Raw genomic sequence first — 21716 nt, forward strand, 5'->3', positions numbered from 1 at the left:
TAAGAAAGGACTTAGATCTAATCCTAAATCTAAAGAGTAAGGAATCCACAAGACATTTAAATTAGTGAGGGTGAGAAGCATGTTATTATTTACCAGTGCCTTCTTGCCAGGGCTCAAGCCGAGGCCCTGCATACATGTCAGTACTCCATAAATATTCATTGAATGAAGAAATAAACAGGAAGTTTTCCCTAGGGTGCAAAGTTTGGCAGGATGTTGGTGCTGTTTATATAGCTGGGGTCATTGAGGCTGAAAGAATTATACTATGGTCACCCAACATATGAAAGTATGGTGACCCTAAAATTGTTCCAAATGCTAGTTGCTTGGAAGTGGGAATACTCTTCGTGGCGAGACAGTGAGTGCATCATGATACATTTTCCTCGTATACACAGAATTTGAAATTTTGCTGAATTCAATTTACATTTTGCCTCAGTACCCAACTTTGAGTTTTTGAGCAAAAATTTAGATTTCTAATAAAACGTGCAAGAAACAAAATTTCCAAGTTTAGCGGTATGGGTGACAACAATGAACCAAACTGGAATTCTTCAGCATCATGTGGCTGTTTCTTCCCTTAGTGTCTATAAATATAGATTTTAGCCTGTTTTTTCTTCTGCCTAATAGGTTTAAGCTCAAGGTTTAAATCCAATATTAATTTGAAGATAACACCTAGATATAATTCAATAATTTTAAAACTCAATTTATTATCTGCCATAAATATTTATTAATATCTTAGGTATTCATGGTTAATTTAGCATGTTTCCTTGTACTATCAAATTCAATAAACCTTGTATTGAAGGCTGCTACATTCCAGGGACTGAACACAACAAAAAATAAAAGCTTATCAGTTAAAAATTTAATTGAATAGGGGACTGACATTGGCAATTTGTACTATAACATTCCAAAGGTATTATTTGCTTGGTGATTTTTTTGGTTGGTCAATTGTTGGTTGTTGGTTCCATATGAAATGGAACAAAGTGGCCATAAAAGAAAAAAAAAAAGTTAAAGGCCAGGTATGATGCTATTTGAGGACAAAGACACAGAAACTCCTAGGCTGTGGCCATGAATCTATTACCACCATCCTCTGTATGCTTGGTCATATCACCTCAGCTTTTAACCTACGTTTGTCTGAGAATTGAATGGATTTTCTGTTGTATTTCTTGCATGGATGCTAAATGAATTAATGGCTGTCTAAAATAAATCTGAAGCTGTAATCAGCTTTTTGTTAGCACTTACAGTAATGCTCACCTTCCTGCTAAGTTAAACTGATTCAAATCAATTTAAAAATTTTAAAGATTCAAATAAATTGCCTAATATTATCTAATCAAAAAACTCGAGGAAACAAACTAGTTTCCAGACAGGTGAATTCCAGCCTAAGACTGATTGCAGGCAAAATATCAGACGTCATATATGCGGTATGGGGCACAGATAAGTTGGATAAAGCATCGTTAGATCCTCTCTCCCCCCAGTGGCACTAATGAAGAGCTTCTTTTTCAATTAAGAAAATGGGGTTTTTACACTGTCACAGAGCACCAGAAGTGTGACTTGTGCTTTTACTTTTTTTTTTGCTTTTACTTTTTTATGTAGCAGATTTCATTGTCCGTAATGTCCAATAGTTATCCTGCCTCCCAACTCTGAGAAGAGAGATAGAAGGCTCCTCCTTCCATATTACCTGTTTAGAAATAAAATAAGTGACCTGAGTATGATAGAAAGCTGATGGTAATGCTTACATTATTGTCCAAAGTGCTGGAATCCAAATTGTAAATACACCTCTTGATGGTCTTACCTTAGACTCACAGAGCCTTTCTACATGCAGACAAATCTGAGCCATTATTGCTGCCCTTCAACTGTTAAAATGACTATGACAAAAATATCAAATGGTTTGGCTAAATTCATTTACTGAATCCTGTGTGGGACCTGTCTGGAGCCTATCCATGGTCTACACTTCCTAACTCTAGGTCTCCTAGCCTTTATCTTCTACCTAAACCAGTATTCTCGACTGAGAGCAGTTTTACCCATCAGGGGACATTTGGTAATATCTGAAGATATTTTGGTTCTCACCACTGGGGATAGAGGGTGTGAGCTGCTGCTAAACATTCTACTATTTACAGAATAGCCCCTCTCTCCCCAACAAAAAATTATCAGGCTGAGGTTGAGAAATCCTGCTCCAGATAAAGGTTCCACTTGTCTTTTCAGTGTAATCTCTGAGAAATGAAGACTGTAAGTCAAATAAAGTTACTGGTCCAAAGCTTGTTTTTCTTTAAAGTGACATGTCTCTTTTTTCACTGTTTCAAGGGAAAGGGGATTTAATTGGAGCAAATCTATCAATTAAGGACCAAGTGATCAAGACCAATGCAGATGTGAAGGCTTTAACCTACTGTGATCTCCAGTGTATCATCCTCAAAGGACTCTTTGAAGTGCTAGACCTTTACCCAGAATACGCTCACAAGTTTGTGGAAGACATTCAGCATGACCTCACATACAACCTTCGGGAAGGTCATGAGAGTGATGTAAGTCTCACTTCTAATTAATTCTGAGACCTAATAACACGGGGCCTGGAGATAAAGGCACATGTCATGACCTCACTCTAAAAAGTCTCTGAATGTATAAGGTGTGACTATTCAGCCACTAGTTGAGCAGTGAAATAATTAGCTATAATAGAAGTCAACGTTGAAGTTTGTTATCAACATTCTGGGAAAGTATTTTTAAGAATACTTTAACCCAGTGTTTTTCTTGTTTATATTCATGTGCTTATAACTAGGATCAATTTCAGTGATATACTATTTAGCTAAAAGTGTATGATTTCCCCAGCGTTTAAAGATTTCTAGATAGAGTATCAGGTTCAGAGTTCGCTGTGTTTGTAATTGTTCACTACTCCACTTGCTCAACATGAATTTTGCTTAAGAATAATTTTTTGTTAACCAGTACCCAAAAGTCTATCATAAAATGACTAAATATGCATAAAAAGATTCAAGCCAAAGATTGCCATACTGAAAGCTTAACGAGCATTTTATGAAATTATATATTTGTTACAAGTTTCAGTTTATACAAACAGCTTTCCAGTCAAAATATGTACAATACTGCATCCTGTGATTAAGCTGATCATGAACATGACTTCATTAGATGTGTCAGAGGGACAAATGATTTAATAGGAATGATTGTTGAAAGGCAAGCCAGAGCATGCATAGCATTCTGTAACAACAAAAGCCCGGAGTTGCTGTCTTGAGCTTTGGCCCAGATATGTACTCAATTTCTTTCCTAAGGGTTTAAGAAGCTATTGTTTTGATTAACCCATATTGTGCAGATATTTTGTTAGGCACTAATACAGAGGGTGCCAAAAATATGTACACACATTTTAAGAAAGGAAAAAAACTGTGTTAAAATTGTAATACTCGATATATACTGATAACAAAAGATGAATGCAAGTCGTGTGTATGCATGTTTTTGGCACCCCTGGAATTTTCCACTTTGAATGATAGAGAAAGAATCCAAATTGTGTATTACTTCATCTTGGTTGAGGATATCAAGTACCAGTCAATACACAGACGGTATCCCATTCCGAAGTTCAAGATTACTGGTTTTGAATGTGTGCTTCCTCTACTGATGATAAGGGACAGCAAAGGAGGCATCAATATTTATTGGGAATCTATTTGTGCTAAGCACTCTGCCTGTACAGAGCATCTCGTTTAGTGCTTAAAATTTGTTTTTAAGGTTAAGTGTCAATCAGTTTTTATGGAACAGAAAACAGATGCAGAATGCTTAATAACTTGTCTGTGATCACAGAAATCTGTAGGTGGCAGGGACAGTGTGTGAGCACAGGTATCTGTCAGTTTTAAATCTGTACACTTTCTATTAGTTATGTTGTCTCTTCTTCTTGAAAATACTTTTCATGCCTTCCCGTTCAATAGATCAAAATTTAAAACTACAGGTACCTTTTGTGCTTTCCATGACAGCCTAATATGACAACTATTTTTGAAGAGTGGAGGTGAGCTAGGGGTAGAAGCAACTAACAGGGGAAGAAAAAAATGAGAGAAGAGAGAAATAGCCAACATTCCTCGGAAAAATGGAAAATACTGGATCTCAGCCCCTACTTCCTTTTTATTTGATTACTTTTGAAGGATCCTTATGTTTGATGAAATTTTATATTCTTTTCTTTTTTATTTGCTAAAACAGTAATCATAGTGATTTCAAAACTTCAATGTCTGAATTGCTTATAGGACTATTTTCATTATCTATTATTCTTCCTGATGTTTTTTGTTTGTTTGTTTGTTTGTTTGTTTGGGGGGTTTTTTTGGTCATTTGGTCCCTTTTTGGGGCAATGTCATAATTATGTTTAAATGCTGATGTTGCTCATGAAAGACTGTTTTTGTCATTTTTTTCCAAATAGGATAAGGTTTTGCTTTGGCAGACAGATAGAGTACCAGAAAATCACTTTCATTCTGTCCATTTCTCCTCTTACCTTCTTTCCTCGAAAATAAGACCTAGCCGGACAATCAGCTCTAATGCGTCTTTTGGAGAAAAAATTAATATAAGAACTGGTCTTATATGATAATTATACCATATTATATTACATAAGACCGGGTCTTATATTATATGAGACCAGGTATTATAGTAGATTAGATTAGATTAGACCCGGTATTATATTATATTATATTATATTATATTATATTATATTATATTATATTATATTATATTATATTAATTATATTATATCATATTAATTATATTATATAAGACTGGTCTAATATTATAGTAAAATAACACCTAGTCTTATATTAATTTTTGCTCCAAAAAACGCATTAGAGTTGATTGTCTGGCTAGGTCTTATTTTCGGGGAAACACAGTAGGTTTGTTAGGCTGATCTGTTTCAGTTTTGCCCTTACGCTGGAGGTGTGGCCCTCACTCCTAAAAGTTTTTCCACCATCTCAGCTAAAAGCCTTGGATGTTTCCCAAGGCCCCCAGATTTGGCAGGGCATGAACTCCAGCCCCCATCTCCTGTTGGCATCGCTGAAACCTCTGCTCCCCATTTAGCCTCCCAGTTGCTGTTTTCTTCTGAGTTTCTTGGAGCAAAGCCCTGTGCATGCTCAAGTTCAGAGCTGGACAGTGCCTCAAGGGCCACATTCGTGCAGTTACCTCCTCTCCGGGATTTTATTCCTCAAACCCCAGGTGGTTTGGTACACCTGAACTTCGTCCTTCGTCTCCTCCACCAGTAAGTTTGCTCCTTTACACTATTCCGCCTCACACTGAAAGAGCCAATTCCCTCAGGAAAACAGCTGAATAAATGTGGTGCTCACCTTGGTGTCTTTCCCTTCTCAGGGATCACAGCCCTCCAAGTCTTACTGAGTCGCTTGCTCTCCAGTGCTTGCAGTTATCTTATGTATTTCGTCCAGCTTTGTAATTCTTTTTTACTGGAATGTTCGTTCATTATCAGTTATTTCATTATGGCTGGAACCAAAAGTATTGCTTCTTTTCAGAGGGCTCCCTAGGAGCTACATTTTTAAGGGCAAATAGAACTGGAGCTTGTCTCTGAAACCTGTATTGTTTCGTGTTTCCTAATCCTTCATCACTTGAAACTTCTGTGCACATATATATCTAAGATACTAGGATGCTATGCCTTCCAAAGGCTGGATAAATTTGGACCACCCTCCCCTATAATTCCATGCCCTGGGGAGAAATTCTTGAGCTGTTTCTAACATACTGTTACTTTCAGGGGAGCTTATATTCTGATGATAATCTATAGTTATGGATTCCTACTCTATGCTCTACAACTCTGCTGTGGTGTCAGACCAATGTAGAACCCAGCTCTTTCCCTTAAGTTCCATGCACACACAAACAAAAATATCCAATCACACAGGATTTTGGGTGGGTTCAAGCCTTTGTGGAAGGTTGGTCAGTACATTCTAGAAGGACTAACATTTGCATAATAGAAATTCAAACAATATAAATGTAACTTGTCTATATATCCTTGTTCTTAAAAATCTACACACAATGGGATTTATAGATGATATAATACAGAATTGTACACCTGAAATTATGTAATTTCATTAACAATTGTCACCCCAATAAATTTAAAAAAATAAGCTTTCATTCTGGAGGCTTGAAACTTGATTACCAAAAAAAATAAAATAAAATAAAAAATAAATAAAAATAAAAACATCAGGAGACCACTCTGCCACATTGTTCAGCCCCTTATTATTCCTCTCACCTCTCTCCTCCCCTTTCTTCTATGTTCTCCCCTCATCCTCAAATTCCTCATTATTTCTGATACATATCAGCTTGACTATCTCTGTTTGGTTGTCTTGTGTCTTTCTAATTTTGCCTTCTAGATGTCACCTTTGACCCCAAGTAGCTTATAAACTATCAGGTAACGTAGAGAATTACCAGAACATCTGGGTAAAGAGAAGAGTAATATTCAACCCATTTTGAAATAAAAACTAGAAAAGCATTTTAAGAAACAGTCAAAAGTAAAACATGCATGTAGCAGCGAAATATGACTTGTAGAACTATAATAAATTACATAACTTTAGAATGACAGGTCCTCCAATTCTCATAGGAAAATTAATTAAAATGCATAAAATATTTTCTAAGTTTGTAAAAAGACTACTTAGCACTGTTTTGACCTCATGCTAATTGTGCATTTTATGCACCCAGTGTATTTTCTATATTTGCCCCTATTTATGTCTCCCAAGTGGCCCAAAAGTGACATAGATTAATTTAGCTATTCCTCTCTATGCAAATTGGGAGAAATGCGCTTCACTGCTTCTCACAGTAAACCCTATAAAATTGATTTTAGGACAAACTCATCTGTTGATGGTTGTGAAATTTACTTTACCTTAACATAAAAACTTTGAATTTGTGATAAGCAAATGAAATAATTGAAGAGTATCTAGAATATCTGTTTCCAAAAATTAATAATGCTAATACACTGAAGATCAGATATTGATATGGCTACATATAAACATCTCATGTGGTTTACACATGGCAGATACTGAGTGGGTGGTGGGGCTGTGGAGCAACGAATGGCAATGGTTGTTGAAAAAAGATGGTAACTTTTTCAGTTTTACCTTACTGCGGGGTTTCTATAATAAATGATGAAATCTATTACATTTTAAGTATGTTGACTACCTCATTTTCCCCTCAATTTTCCATTATTGTCATATAATCTGATTACCATTAAAAAATTAAGTCTCCTCCTTTAGTCTCTCCCTATCTCTTTAGTAAAGGGAGTGGTATTTCTTCTGTGGACTAAGGCTCAGTGGCCTCTAGGTGAAGGTCTTTGAACTCCCATCTCCAATAGCATGAGCGGTTACAGCGAAACTCAGAAAGTCCCTGAAGCAGAGTCAAGGGGTCCCTTGGGGACAACTCACTTTCAGCAGCTTTTGTCCACTTTTGACATTTGTGATGGCATTTGAGTGGCTTACAATGCTGACCCATAGCTGCTAAATACCTCAATATTCATCAAAATATTCCAATCCCACCACCAACAACAACACACACACTCTCTCTATACCAAACACCGTGCTTAAATAGTGTAGTTAAAAAGTTGAATACTTCAGAGTCTTGACATGCAAGTGAAACAAATACATATAAACACAATTAATTGCCGAATCTCCAGAGTGGTCATATGCATTAGTTAACACATATGTAAATAAACATAATTGGAAGTAAAAGTTCTATACTAACAGAAGAGTCAACTTGCCATAATCAGCCCTTGGGAGGGGTGTGTATGTGTGTGTGTGTGTGTGTGTGTGGTCGGTGCTGAAACATATGTCTCTGATCATGACAAATGAGAAATGATATAATGGTTCTCCCTGCCTCTATTCTTTTTTTCCCCCACCTCTCCTGCACCGCCCCCACCCTCTGGTAATCACGAAACTATTGTCTATTCTTATTCCCTTATCACCCTCTTTCCTCAAGGCTACAGGAACAATCTTTCCATGTCATTCTGTTGCTTAAAATATTTCAACAGATCCCCATGGACTGTTAAAATCCAGACTTCTTACCATCACTTTCCAGATCCTATGCATTCCAACCCCTGCCTGCCTTTCAAACTCATCTTATGCCATATTATGTCCAGCATTACACTGCAGCAAACTGGCCTGCTTTCTCTTCCTTGCTGTGCCAGGCTCCTGCCTGCCTCTCATACTTCCGGGCCTTTGCATTGCTATTCTTTCTTCCTGCAATGCTATTCCTCTGTCCTCACCTGACCACCTGTTCTGGAGTTTACCTCTCCTAGTTATCCTCTGTCACATCACCTTATTTATCCTTTTTCACAGCATTAGCAAACTCTGAAGTTATTTTAATATGCACATTTTCTTGTTCATGGTCATTTTGTCCTACCAGTGCCTAAGTCAGCTCCTAGTGCAGAATCAATTATGTAATATATATACAATGCTTAAATGAACAAATGTCAAAAAGTTTACTTGGACCTGGTACCTATGTGAAATTTTGAGCAAATGAATAAAGTCCTGAGGACAGCAGCCTGTATAGCCAGTAAACAGTCTAAAATGAAAATTTAAGGGAATTTAGAAATGTATTTCTTAGAAGTTCCAAAGTCAAAGAATGTGTCAATAGTAGAATTTGAAAGAACAGCTAAATTGAAAAACGGCTCTTTTTCACTTACACAAAGTTCAGACAAGAGGTTGTCAAAAGCCATAGAAGGAATTTAAGCTGAATAATAGGAAAAAAATTTGTTTTCAATATAGGTAGTGTAATTACTCCAGGTGGTTTGGTATAGTAGGATGTGTTAAGATGAAAAAAGATCTACCTTCAAACCCAAGCTAACACACACATTTCTGTATAAATAGATGAACTATTCCAACACTAACACCCCCAGAAAGTAGAGAATCAATACTGTTAAGCATTAAATCATTCTGAACTGTTTATTCACTTCACTTTTATTATCCGGGACATGAGGCTACAAAATTCTGAGGTGAAATGAATTTACATGTGAAAAACTCAAGGGTCTAGTAAAGTTACTTTATATGGTTATAAAATACTTCATCAAATGTGCCTTTAGTGGTAAACTGTGAGGTATAGGGTCTCTAATACATGTGACAGAATTTGGTCAAGTATTTCTTATATTCTCTAATCAGCGTTAGCCTCAGTGGTATCTGAATGTGAATTTATACATATTTGCATGTAGGTCTGGACCCCATGTCTTTAATATGCAAATATAAATATTTATTTCCAGTTTTATGTTTCCAAAGGGCAGCCCTATCTCAAATGCAAATATCATTGGAAAATACATCTAGTTCTTGTGCACTATTGAGCTGTGTCCACTTGCACCTCTTGGCAAGTAGAGAATTTCTTGTTAACTAAAGCTGTTCTATATCCATGAGTTTCAACTACATGCTTCCTCCTTTAAAAAGAAACAAGCCTAAATAGATCTTTCAAGTGAAGTCTGTGATTTGCCAACATCTCTTGCCTCCTATGTTACTATATTACAATTGAATTCAAGATGGTGCTGATAAGGGATTTATTTCCAGAGAAGGGACTTGGTTTAAATTTAGTTCCCATTTCAGTCTGAACTAAGATTGGGCTTCTGGGAACCATTTTTCTTGAAAATGATTTACCGAGTAGTAATAATTTTAAAAATCATATCTGACGGCTCAGATGTTTTTTCAAGAGGAGGCTCTCTGCCTGTTACGTGTGCATCTGCCAGAACCAGCTTGTGTAATAAGAGAACAGAATTAATTCTATACCTTTCTGAGATCATTGTTCTTAGAAAATTGCCTATTAAGACACTCACATGTCATCTTCTCATGTCAGCTTTCCTTCCCATTCTAGGCATTTTTGGGGTTTTTTTATTAGTTTCGGGTGTACAAAAACAACATAGTGATTAGACATTTATAACCCTCACAAAGTGATACGCCCAATAAGTGTGTTACCCATCTGACACTGTACACAGTCATCACAATATTATTGCCTATATTCCCTATTCTGTACTTTATATCCATGACTTTTTTTAAATTATAGTTGACATTTGATATTACTTTATATTAATTTCAGGTGCACAGCATATTTTTAAATATTCTCCCTCAGTAAAGCCTGAACATTTTACTTGCACTGGTATTTTTTACTGAACATTTTACTTGCACTGGTATTTTTTTTATTTTTTCTCATACTGGTATCTTTCAATGGATTCAGAAGTTGTGGCTAACATGATACCTTGAAGGAAGAGACAGTGCTTCAGCCAATGTCTCCAGAGCCTAGTATCACATTTATGCTCATGGTTTTGAGTGAATGGAGACTGCTGTTGAACTTCATGCACTTCTTGACAGATCCAATTACTCTGACTACAGCACAATGACCTTCAGTGCCTTCTTCTCAGTAATTGCCTGAGCTTACTGCTTCATTCCTTCCATTATCATCAGTCTCACTGCCATTGACTTCCCCCTTGAAGATCTCGGAGAACACTGGACTCCACTGGATTCTAAGTTTACCTTCCCTTCTAACCCTGAAGTTCTGTTTCTCCTGCCTGAGAGAGATGAAGACTTTATTTGCTCAAAAGTTGTAAAACAAAAGAAAGAGATTACTCTTACCTCTTCTCAAACTATCGACTGATTCTTTTCTAAATTCTTATTTTAGGACAGGGCTAGCGTGGGGCATTGGCAAAAGGGCCAGCATGATAATCCTGATAAGTCTGGGAGCAATTAGGAATAAGGACATTGACTACAGGCAATAGAAACCCAATTCAAATAGAGCATTAGAAGCAGAGGAGATTTCTTATGAGGATTCCAAGTATCTTATGGGAATAAATAGAATAGACACACACATACACAGTGCATACACACTCACAGGCATACCTGCATCCCAGGAATTCTTATAATCAGATTCTCAAGCTCCATTTCCTACTCCATTTTCTCTGCATTTCTTACTTTTCCTTTTCTCTCCATTCTTCTCTCTCTCAGTAGACTTTCCATCTTTCTTTCCTTGTCCAAGTGGCAAGAAATGGCCACAGATAGCAGCTCCCCAATTCAAGGGGGCAGCAGATTAAGCTGAATCTAGATTATTGTAGAAAGACTGAGTATTCAGCTTAAGTCAAGTGCTCACTGAGGTTTTATCAATCTGTGTGTGTGTGTGTGTGTGTGTGTGTGTGTGTGTGTGTGTGTGTGTAGGGGAGAGGGGCTCAAGGATGGACAGAGTAACGTGGTGATTTCCATGGCTACCCAGTGAACTGAAGAGTTGACATAAGAGACAGGATTCAGAAAATGGATGGGTGGTCAGAGGTAGTTGCTAGACAAATGTAGCAAAGCTAATGGTTGTATGAACTGCAGACAACTGCATCATGTTGGATGTATAATCATATCTCAGCAATACTTTCTTGGGAACGAAATCCCATTTAAATATATATTAAAGATAAAAGCACATAAAATAGAGAACACACAAAGAGCATTAAACCACCCTGAATGGGCCTATGTTTCATTGCCTCTGGATTCTCTCCTGTGTAACCTTTTGTCCATCAAATAGCATAAAGCATGCCCTTCAAAGAGATCAGCCACTTTTTGATGACACTTTTTGCAAACTTGTGTTTGCAAGTTGAACAGTGAGCAGTTAAATCTTTAAACTCCTTGGGGGGAGAGGGAAGTCACTTGAGTTGAGAAAATCAGAGGATAAAGGGCCATCCGCCATCCCCTAAACAAGACAAAAATGTCTTTCTTTCCCTCTTTCTCTGGTTGCTTCCATCCTGCAGGAACAGCAGATGTTGAGCTTTAAATAAGAAGTGTCAAATTTGCATATGCATGCGCACACACACACACACACACACACAACAGGCAGAGCTCAACGTCTGTGCATTCCCTGAGAATGAAAAATTACCTAGGCTGCTATATCTACCAGGAATCCTCAATCCTACCCCACTGTTACGCGGGCACGGGACCCAGGGTCCTCCATTCCACACTGTATTCTTGATGGTCATTTAAGCCTCAGAAGTGTGGAGTTTGCTCTCTCCAAGTTCTCCTGCAGACTTGGGTGACAGATCCCTGCCCTCATGACAAAGGCTCTATATAAAATGAAGATGATATTGATGCTGCTGATGGTGTAGTAGCTTCTATGAGCCAAACTGTGGGCTAAACACTTTATAAACATTAACTTCTTTAATCTCACAACAACTTGGTGATAAATTCATGTACTTGATAAAATGACTCGTCAAGAATAAGGAAGGTGAAACACTGGTCTGGAGTCCCTCAGCAAGAAAGCAAGGGAAGTCAGGGAGTACAATTTCAATCCCAAACCGTCTCACTCCAAAATCCAGTTGAAACTTAGTGTAAATTTATCCAATCCATCAATACAAAGTTATAAATTCTCGCTCTGTCCCCTAATCCCGTGAGCACTGAAGCCAGCTATATTATAAATTACTGAAGCATTCACAGGAAACATGTTTCCATGGGAAAATAAGCTTCTCCTGACAAATATCTAAGTAAAAAATGAACCACAGAACTATTTGGTAGTTCATCAAGCTGTACACTTTCGATTTGCGCACTTTTCCGCTTGTATATTATACATTAATGAAAAAGTTTTTAAAAATGAACTATAAGAATTCAACGAAGTTACGAGGGGAAAACTCAGTTGTATACATATGAGTTTCTTGAGACCAATAACCATGTTTTATCCATCTTTGTAATCCTTTTTCTAGTGAAATGAGTGTAGAAAGTAGGTGCTTGATGAATGCTTATTGGAATTTAATTCATTCACTCGTAAATACATATTTTCATATCCACAGAATAGAATCTTACAACTGAAAGGGACTTTATGTGTTTCTGTGGATAATAAGTGGCTTAAGGGGAGGAGAAAATGAAAACTTATTCACTCACAGAACTGAAAATCCAGTCTTGTGCATAATTATTTAATGTAAGTGAATTATATGCTTAAATGAGATGAAATAGTCCCTTTGCAAAGTCAAAGTGGACTTTCACTTTTGGATAACATCTTCTATCCATCACACCAAGCATGTGTTTCAAACAAGATTCAGTCAAAAAATCAAAATGTATCTCATCATGTTTTAATTTCTCTTGTCAACTGAATATTTAGTAGCACATCTACTGACAAGGAAAGGATGCTGTTTATTAAAGATGTATTATGAGCAGGGCAATTTTCTTACGTTACCTCATTTAATTTAAAATTTAATCTTTGCATCATCCCTGAATGTTTGGATTACGTTTTTACTTTATAAATGAAGGAACTGAGTGTCCTGGGTGTCCAAGTTAGTCCACTGCCTAAGATTACAGAATTAGTGAAAGAATCAAACAGAACAAAATCAAGTCAGACTCTGGTATTCTGAATTCCAGCCTAGTACATATGTCCACTAATGCACTCTGCCACAAATCAGAACATAATTCCCCTAATAGGGGCTGGGCTCCTTCAGGCATTCTGATATAGCAGAAGCTAGCCTGAATCTTCAGAATACCATTCACTTTCATCTTCTGAACATTAAAGCTATGACTTGTCATGTGTCATCAAAAACCCAGGTTTCCCAAATATTACAGGAAAGACGTCTCATTAACAAGATGACAAATAAGATGGCAAGAACTATTGTAGTTTGGCCATTCAACTTGTCCTCTACCCTAGAATTAGTGCTTTCATTTGCTCATAAATCCATCCATTGATTAAATAACGTTGTGGTCACAAACTAATTCTGGGAGAATTTCTTCCCATTCAAGTATGTGCTTTTCAGCCTGCTATACACATCATTGCTTCTCATCTGCCCCTTTCTCCGTGTTTAAGTATAAATGTGTGAAATCTCCACTCCATCATCATTTCAAATGTACAAAACAGTATTTCAATCTCTTTCCAGTCCCAGTTTCATTTTTGTAAGGAATTGGAGGCCTTCTTATTAATCGAAATAAATAAAAGTCTCTTTGGATTGTGAATATATCACATTTTCCAAAAAATACATTCTCAGTACTTCCTGTATGTACACACACTCATACAGATACATAGTTATATAGAGAGACTGAAAATATAGGTGAAAGAAGCAACATTTTTAACTTAGAGTTTTGTTCACATTGCTCAATCCATCTCCAAATACTTTACGTGTGGCTAAGTTAAAAATTTTTAAACATAATTTTATGTTTTTTGGTTATTCAAGAATTTGGTACCCTGGGACTTGTTAGAATAATCTTGAATGTTTTACTGCAGTAAATATTAAACTATTTGGGCTCTGCTGGTCTAATAATACAACGGGTGCCAAAAAAATGTATACATATTTTAAGAAAGGAAAAAACTGTATTAAAATTCTAGTATTCAATATATACCGATAACAAATGATGAATACAAGTCATATGTATACATTTTTGGGTCACTCTCGATATTTCACAGGTCATCCTTGGGCATGTGAGATGTTTCCTCAGTTAGCCCTGTAATCCCAAACCTAGACTCAATGGTAACAGTATAGAGTCAGTGGGTGACATGATTAAAGCTGTTGTAAATGAGCTAGGTTGGTGGAAATTAAATTGAAAACATATTACAAAATCCCAGGATAAACATCTTCAATAGTGCTTTTCCCGTGAAGTTCCCCAAAAGGGTGTAGACAGCAGAGAGGTTGACATATGGCAGAGACAGTCTGCTTACACTGCAGTGCAGACTGTGCTCGGCAGGCATATCGGCAGGCTTTTCCTTTCATCGGATCCAAGGCGTCTATTTGCTCAGCACTGAAATCCAGCATTCTAGGACACAAAAAACAGCCACAGCTCTGACGGAAGGAAATAGTATCCAAGTAGTCCTGAATATGAAGCAAAGAAGATGCCACATTATGATGATAACTGAAATACTACCTTGAAACGATGAACTGGAAGACTGGTGTGTGGTAGTGAAAACTCTGTAAGGGTGGAGGGACCCAGGGAGCTGCATTTCTGTCAAATGAACTAGGATTTAAAGGATTTGGTTCCTATGTCATTGAGGAAAATGATTAAGGAAAATTCTGAGATGGACATCTGCAAGATGCTAAGCTTTCCATGATGTGGTAATCCCACTTATATTTTCCACGCTGAAGCTTAAGGTCTTTAAAAGCAGAGCATATGGTGACCGATCTGCGTCACTGCATTTTGCCAGCATTCATAAACAGTCTCAAGTCTGACTGGTGCGAACAAAGCATATTTATATTCTAGTTATACAGTTTACATATTTTTGAAGCTATTAGTCACCCTTCCATCTTGATAGTACAAAATGTTAGCATGATATATGGCAAAACAAAAACAGGGTTCTGTCAAAAGAGCAATGAATGCTAGGTATTAAACTCATGACACATACAAGTTGTATGACTTGGTACAAGTTGTTCTCCTTTGACAGGCCTCCAGTTCCTTATCTCTAGTTCCTTATCTCTAGCCTAGGAGATTGCTAAGAAACTTTGAGTCAGGCTAAGTGCTGTAACACACGACCCCAAGTCTCAGTGACCTAATACAGTAAGTAGATAAAAGACTTACGAGCTCTGTCTCATTCATATTGCCATGTACAGATGGTGGACAGATGCTAGCTTTTCACTAGGTGATTCGGGGATTCAGACTTTCTCTCTTTGGTGGCCCAATCCTCCCTTAGGCATCAGTTTCTTCGGGAATTCAAAATCCTCCTCTAGATACTTTATCCCTGGGCAGCTAACCAGCTAAGCAAAAGAATGTGGAGGGTCTCCTTGCCTCTCTCAGGGGCCAGACCTGAAATGGCATAGATCTCTCTGCTTACATCCCATCAGCCAGAATGAGTTATATGGCTCAGCCTACGTGTACGAGGCCTGAGATATCTCAGCAAGCTCTGTCTGAGAGAACATACCGTGTTTCCCTGAAAATAAGACCTAGCTGGACAATCAGCTCTAATGCGTCTTTTGGAGCAAAAATTAATATAAGACCCAGTATTATATGATATCATATGATATGACATGATATGATATATGATATGATATGATATATGATATGATATTATTATATTATATTATGTTATATTATATAACAGGTCTTATATTATAGTAAAATAAGACTGGGCCTTATATTAGTTTTGCTCCAAAAGATATATTAGAGCTGATTGTCCAGCTAGGTCTTATTTTCAGGAAAACACGGTAATTGGTGAACAAGTAACCAATCTGAAACCTAGACCCTTTTAGCTTTGTCTTTCCATTATTTTTTAATTACAGTTTAAGAAACCTTTCAAATACGAGAAAGGGGTTCAGCCAAATTACACTGTTTTTGCTCTGTGTTTCATTTTATTATGCTTTTGTTTTGTCTTTAAATGACAATATGTTCTTTAGAAAATGCAGAATTGGCATGCATGACATTACTTAGTATTTCAAGGAAAAGGTGAGGAGTGGCAAATGAATACAGCTTGTGAGAATCCAACATTGCCAATTTCCCACAGCTCCCAAAGAAAGAACTTACCAAGCAAAATTTGATCCAGTAAATTGGAAATTAAAGGGCCAAAATTGGTTTGCATAAATTTGTGTTAATAGTTATGAAAGCATCATCCTTCTAGTAGAGTCACTTGTGCATATTTTATGATCATGGAAATAACTTTGAGAGAAAAGTTTGTTCTCAAGAGAATTATGCATATACATTTCACATGCATAACTAAAATCTATTATTAACTAAGTTGATAGTTCTGTAATCAGAATGAGCCTACTACAAGTAGTAATGTCAATTCTAAGTGTATTATGTCTTATTCACTATTCACATTTTAACAAAGAGGAGTTCCTCAATGAATACCACTGTGATGTTCCCAAAACTTGGAAACGGCCACCGTGTGACTAGGCTGCCATGTAATAACTGTAAAAGCTTATCCACATGGTACAATTTCAGGAAAGAGGTCATTGACTCACTTTTCCCCAAATTTGGGGAGCCTAAATTCCTTACTGTTTTTTCAGAGGTTAAGGAAAATTCTATTCTATGATGAAAGTGCAAGATCAAAATACAAATTTAAGTAAGAAAACAAATAGAAAATACACACACTGTATAAATAACTAGAGACTATGTTTCCCCCCAGAGAAGCTTTAGGTGAGAGCATTATTAGGAAACAGACCTAGAGAAGGAAACGAGATATATCAGACATTTTATCTATGACAATGTTTGTTCTGTGAACTTCTAGAGTACCATGGGGGGAGGTGCAAAAATGCCAAATCAGACACATTTCTTCCTAAATTTCAGTGGGTTATAATCCCATTCTGAATTCTTATGAAGACTTGTTTTTAGTCAATATCTAGTTATTCAGTAATATCTTCCTTGCAGTGCTACCCATATCACCACTGAATACAACAAAACTGTAATTTAAGAAGCTTGGTCTCACAAGTACAAACTTTGAGACTGTCTTCCTCACTTAGAAATTTTTGAATATTTGGTTAAAGTATGAACATTATGATGAACAATGTTCTTCATGCTAAAGTTTCAAAGATTTGTATGCATTTGGTAGAAGCTGCCTATGTGACCCAACTACCGGGGTCACATATCAGGCCTCTTATTTTCTATGGCTCAGTGAGCTTAACTGAGGCACTATGGTTCAAATAAAAAAAGTAGCTCCTTTCAGTTTGCTGGTGCAAATACTGACTTCAACATATACAGTTGCTCAACTTTTTTGTTATAGTGTATAGCTGACAATGGGCTTCCTAGTTCCCAACTTAGGCATTTTGCATTAACTTTAAAAGTGCCATTGAGGATTATAGTGCACAAATTTCTCATACCAAATTGAGCATCTTTCTTCACCAACCTGGTTTGGAACCAAAGTACTCAGCATGTATGCTGAAAATCTTATGAAACCAGCTATTGTGTTTCCTTACAATTACAGAGTAGCTGATTTTACAGACTAACCAGGAGCCATTGTACCCTAATCAGAAGCCGGTCATGGGGGGTCATGGGATCCCAGCTCAATATAATAAGTTTAAACTAATTTATTCTTTTAGCATGATTACCCTGCTGAACTCCCAAATCATTGATTTGGTACATAACTCCTTGAGTCTGAAATCTTCAAACCTGTTTTTCATTGCCAAGAGACTTCCAGTTAATTTGCTTCGCATAATAGTGGCTATTTTCCTTCTTTTTCTCTCTAGAATGATATGAAGCACATACTAGTTAAATAACTCTCTCTCCCTCAAAACCATCCTGCATTTTTCAAGTGTTTAAATAGGTATGAGGTGACTCCTTTCGATTTTCTTTTCATGCCCAAGCCTTGAAATTCATGCATTTAAATTCAGAATAGGAAGTTAAAATTGTGCTTGAGTTCATTTGTATATGTTGTCAACATCTAGTTGACTGTATTCATACTGATGGACAATTCAAAAATGTCTTGTTTTATTTAACTAAAGCAGATAAAGGAGTTGAGAGAAAAGAAGAGAATGTCAAACTATGACTTTACATGAAGTATTCCACCTGCTGTTGAGGAAAGAAAAGTGTATTTTTGTGGCACTTCTGCTTAGAAGAACAGTTTGGCGGAAAGTAGTGTGTAAGAAGTTTGTGGCCTCCTTGTTAATGAGTCCTACATATACTTTCATTTCAAGTTGTACAAACCCACTTATGTGAATGTTTAGATATCCATGACCTAGCTAATAATGCCCTCTTCACCACTAACCCAGTTCAAAGAAAACTTTTCTTCATAATCAAGATATCAATAATAACATAATGTATTATGTTATTAACATGAATTTACTCTTTATGCCAGCACTGCACCAAGTACTTTACAAAGGCAGCCATGTGAAGACTCTTTTCACCAAAAACTCTATTTGAGAATTCCTTTTGGATAATTAGGTGGTGAGACGCACACTGCCCAGCAGGTTCCAACTGCTTCCTCTCCCTGGAGAAACCACCTCTGGTAGGGATGCTGAGAATTATGGCCAGAAGGAAGCAGGGAAGAGAAGCGTGAACAGAAGGCCTAGGGAGTTTCAATGAGAGAACTGAGAGAGGTACCTTTGTTATTGGTAATGGGATAAAAACAGAAGGGGTAATTTTTAAAAAGTCTTACTGTGAGTTACCAAATACATCATTTTAAGATTCTTGAAAGATACACACAAAAAGATAAGAATTCTGTTTTTAATTACTTTTCGTTGCTATACTGTATTTCTCTTCATGTGACACAATGCCAAATGTGACCAAGTAGGCCTCCAAGATTTATTTAGTGTACACATATATATCTAATTTAATCCTCAAAATAACTCTAGATATCATCATCATTTATGAGAGAAAGAAATAAAACTCAGAATTCCTGTTGACAGTGACTCTGACACTGGGTCCACGCAATGGAATGCCAGTAAAAGTGACATGTCCTTCTCGGCTAAGGTGGTCACATGCCCCATACTCTCTGTCCCATGCTCCCAACAGGACAATTCTGAGATGACATGATGGCAGAACCACAAAATGCCCCTGAGTCACCACTTAGAGGAGAACTGCTGTACGTGAAAGATAAATAAAATTCTTTGTGTGAAGCCAAGAAAATTTAGCACATTATTTGTTACCTCAGCATTACCCAACCTATCCCCATTAATAATATGCTTCCCACAGTTACAGAGCTAATAAGTGATGAGACTAGGAAAATCCCAGCTCTTAATCACTGTGCTATACAACCTCTTAAATGGGTCGTACCCATTGGCCCACAGACCTTTTATCATAATATACATGGACAAAGAGTTTTTGTGGTGCTTCCTACACTCTAGGCGCAATAGCTAACTCTCCAGCTCTAACAGCGTAAATTCAGGACTCAATTATTTGACTGGGGCTTTCTGCCTCAGAAGTGATGGTATTTATTTAGGGGAAGAGAATTCTCCTCCAGGTCTTAATAGTTTGTCATAACCTCAAGCTCAGTGTGAAACTGGAAAATGTCAAAATCATCAGTTTTTTCATTAAAACCTCATTTCCTTTTCTAAGTTATATAACAAGCAGAGGAAACAACAGAAACTGTATTACCCACTTAGGGAGTCAGGCCAGCCTCAAAAATCTCTTCTTTAGATTAGAAGGTGGTGAACTCTCAAACTTGTATAATAGTTGAAAAGGAATGCTCCCTTGTTCAAAGCCTATACTTTCTCCAGAGGTTTCCAGTTACTCCTCCCATCTGCCCCTGCCATTGGTGTCATTCACTACTGATTAGCACCTTCACTTGAGTCTACAAGTGCAGATCAGAAATGAAAATGAGACTTACTGATTTGCCACTTGCCAGTATTCTATGACAATTACGCATGGTCTCGTAAGAGTGGACATTTTAACTATGTGAGTTGTGGATTATCTGAGAGTATCCTTCATATTCTCTGTATCCCAAACAGCCATCAGTACTGGTTATGTTGCTGTCCAGCGAACAAGATAAAATATGTGGTAATCCCTTTTTCTGAATGAGGACACATGTTCCTTCAGTCTGCCTTGTGACTTAATCAATGCGGCGTTATTAACAAAGCAGAGGGTATCGTGAATCAGCCAGACAGAAGAGCCTTGTAATTCCCATCTCATTTCACAACTGAGCAATCAGCTGTACAGAACATTCTTACTAGAGCACTTTAGAGAGTCTTATGAGATTCTTTAGTTGAAAGGGCATTTACAGACTCACATGGGGGTTTATAATTCTGACCGGCAGACCAAGTAAACAATGGAAATAGATCTCCCTTCCACGGGCCACTGGCCCAGTGGGTTACAGTTTAGGATTCCTAGGTCTATGTGGCGAGTTTCATACACATTTGCTTCCTTCTGGCTTCATAGTAGTCAACTTCTTGGTGGCTCAGATTTTGAAGTGAACTTGAAAGTGAGGCAAGTTTATTGATAATGCCCCACTACTAATGAAAAACCTTTCAAGTTCCTTCTAGAGGTGAGCCATTCGCATTCCATGAGAGGCTAGGCCCTAAACCTTATTGTCATAGTATGTGTAAGAATTCAGAAGTATTTTAATGGGCGGAAGAAATAGATGAAAGAAATCAAAAGCTCCCTTCCCAACCAAAAGAATTCATGCAAATCCTATTAGCAGGAAAATTACTATTCAGGAATTTAACACCTTAAGGAAAAAATTAATTGGATGGGCAAAGTAAGGCATGAGCCTATGAAAGCTCTTACAGAAATGTCTTCATTCAGTAAAACATTACAGAATCGATTTTTTTTATGATGGCATTTTTCACACCTGAAATTACTATTTATTTTAGTATGTTTGATTTCTATTTGTAATTCAAGCTCAATAACAGAATTTTGAGGCCTTCTTTACACATTTTTTTTTTAATTCTGAATTTGTTTTGCTTATTTATAGCAGATTGTATAAGTACAAAGAGACATTTTTCCTCTTCTGGTCCTTCATGACAATGAGCAGTATTTTTCCAATTTAAGAGTCCTCCTTCTCAGTTCCCACTGGACTCACAGAGTAATAGAGTAATTTAGATGGTTAGGACAGGGAAAATAAAGAAGAAAAGCAACGTGGAAACTTTTTAAACCAACTCACCATAGCTGAGAATGTGTTTCTTTCCCAGTCTAAAGATTATAAAGCCTTACCTCTAATCATGATAACTTTGTGCCAAGAACTATTCTTAGTTCTTCTTGCCCACACTTGCCTTCTTCTGTTCTGACAAACTGATGAGTACAATTCTGAGGTCTAAGTGAGCTGGTCCTCAATCTGCTTTCTCTCTCTCAAGACTTTATTACAATAACTCTCATCCCTTCTCTTATGTCTGATTTACTTCCTTTTATCTTCTCAGCCTCTATTACTTCAGACTTTTTTAATTTTCCCCATCAGAGATTGCCAGAAACTCTTCCTATTGTCTTAAAAGATATAAAACATTTATGTGGGAGGGATGC

The 21716-nt window shown here is 37.0% G+C and overlaps 1 protein-coding gene across 1 annotated transcript in view; it reads left to right on the forward strand.

Annotated features, from left to right (window-relative positions):
• The window catches only part of KCNH8 (potassium voltage-gated channel subfamily H member 8), a gene marked incomplete at its 5' end in the record, with an annotated part of 310088 nt that overhangs the window by 249763 nt on the left and 38609 nt on the right, over positions 1 to 21716 (forward strand). The window contains one exon of the mRNA XM_081072214.1: positions 2290 to 2504. Coding sequence (XP_080928340.1) covers positions 2290 to 2504 — 215 coding nt within the window. The remainder of the gene's footprint in view (positions 1 to 2289; positions 2505 to 21716) is intronic.

The sequence above is a fragment of the Rhinolophus hipposideros genome, assembly GCF_964194185.1.
Source record: "Rhinolophus hipposideros genome assembly, chromosome: 14".
Classification (NCBI taxonomy): Eukaryota; Metazoa; Chordata; class Mammalia; order Chiroptera; family Rhinolophidae; genus Rhinolophus; species Rhinolophus hipposideros.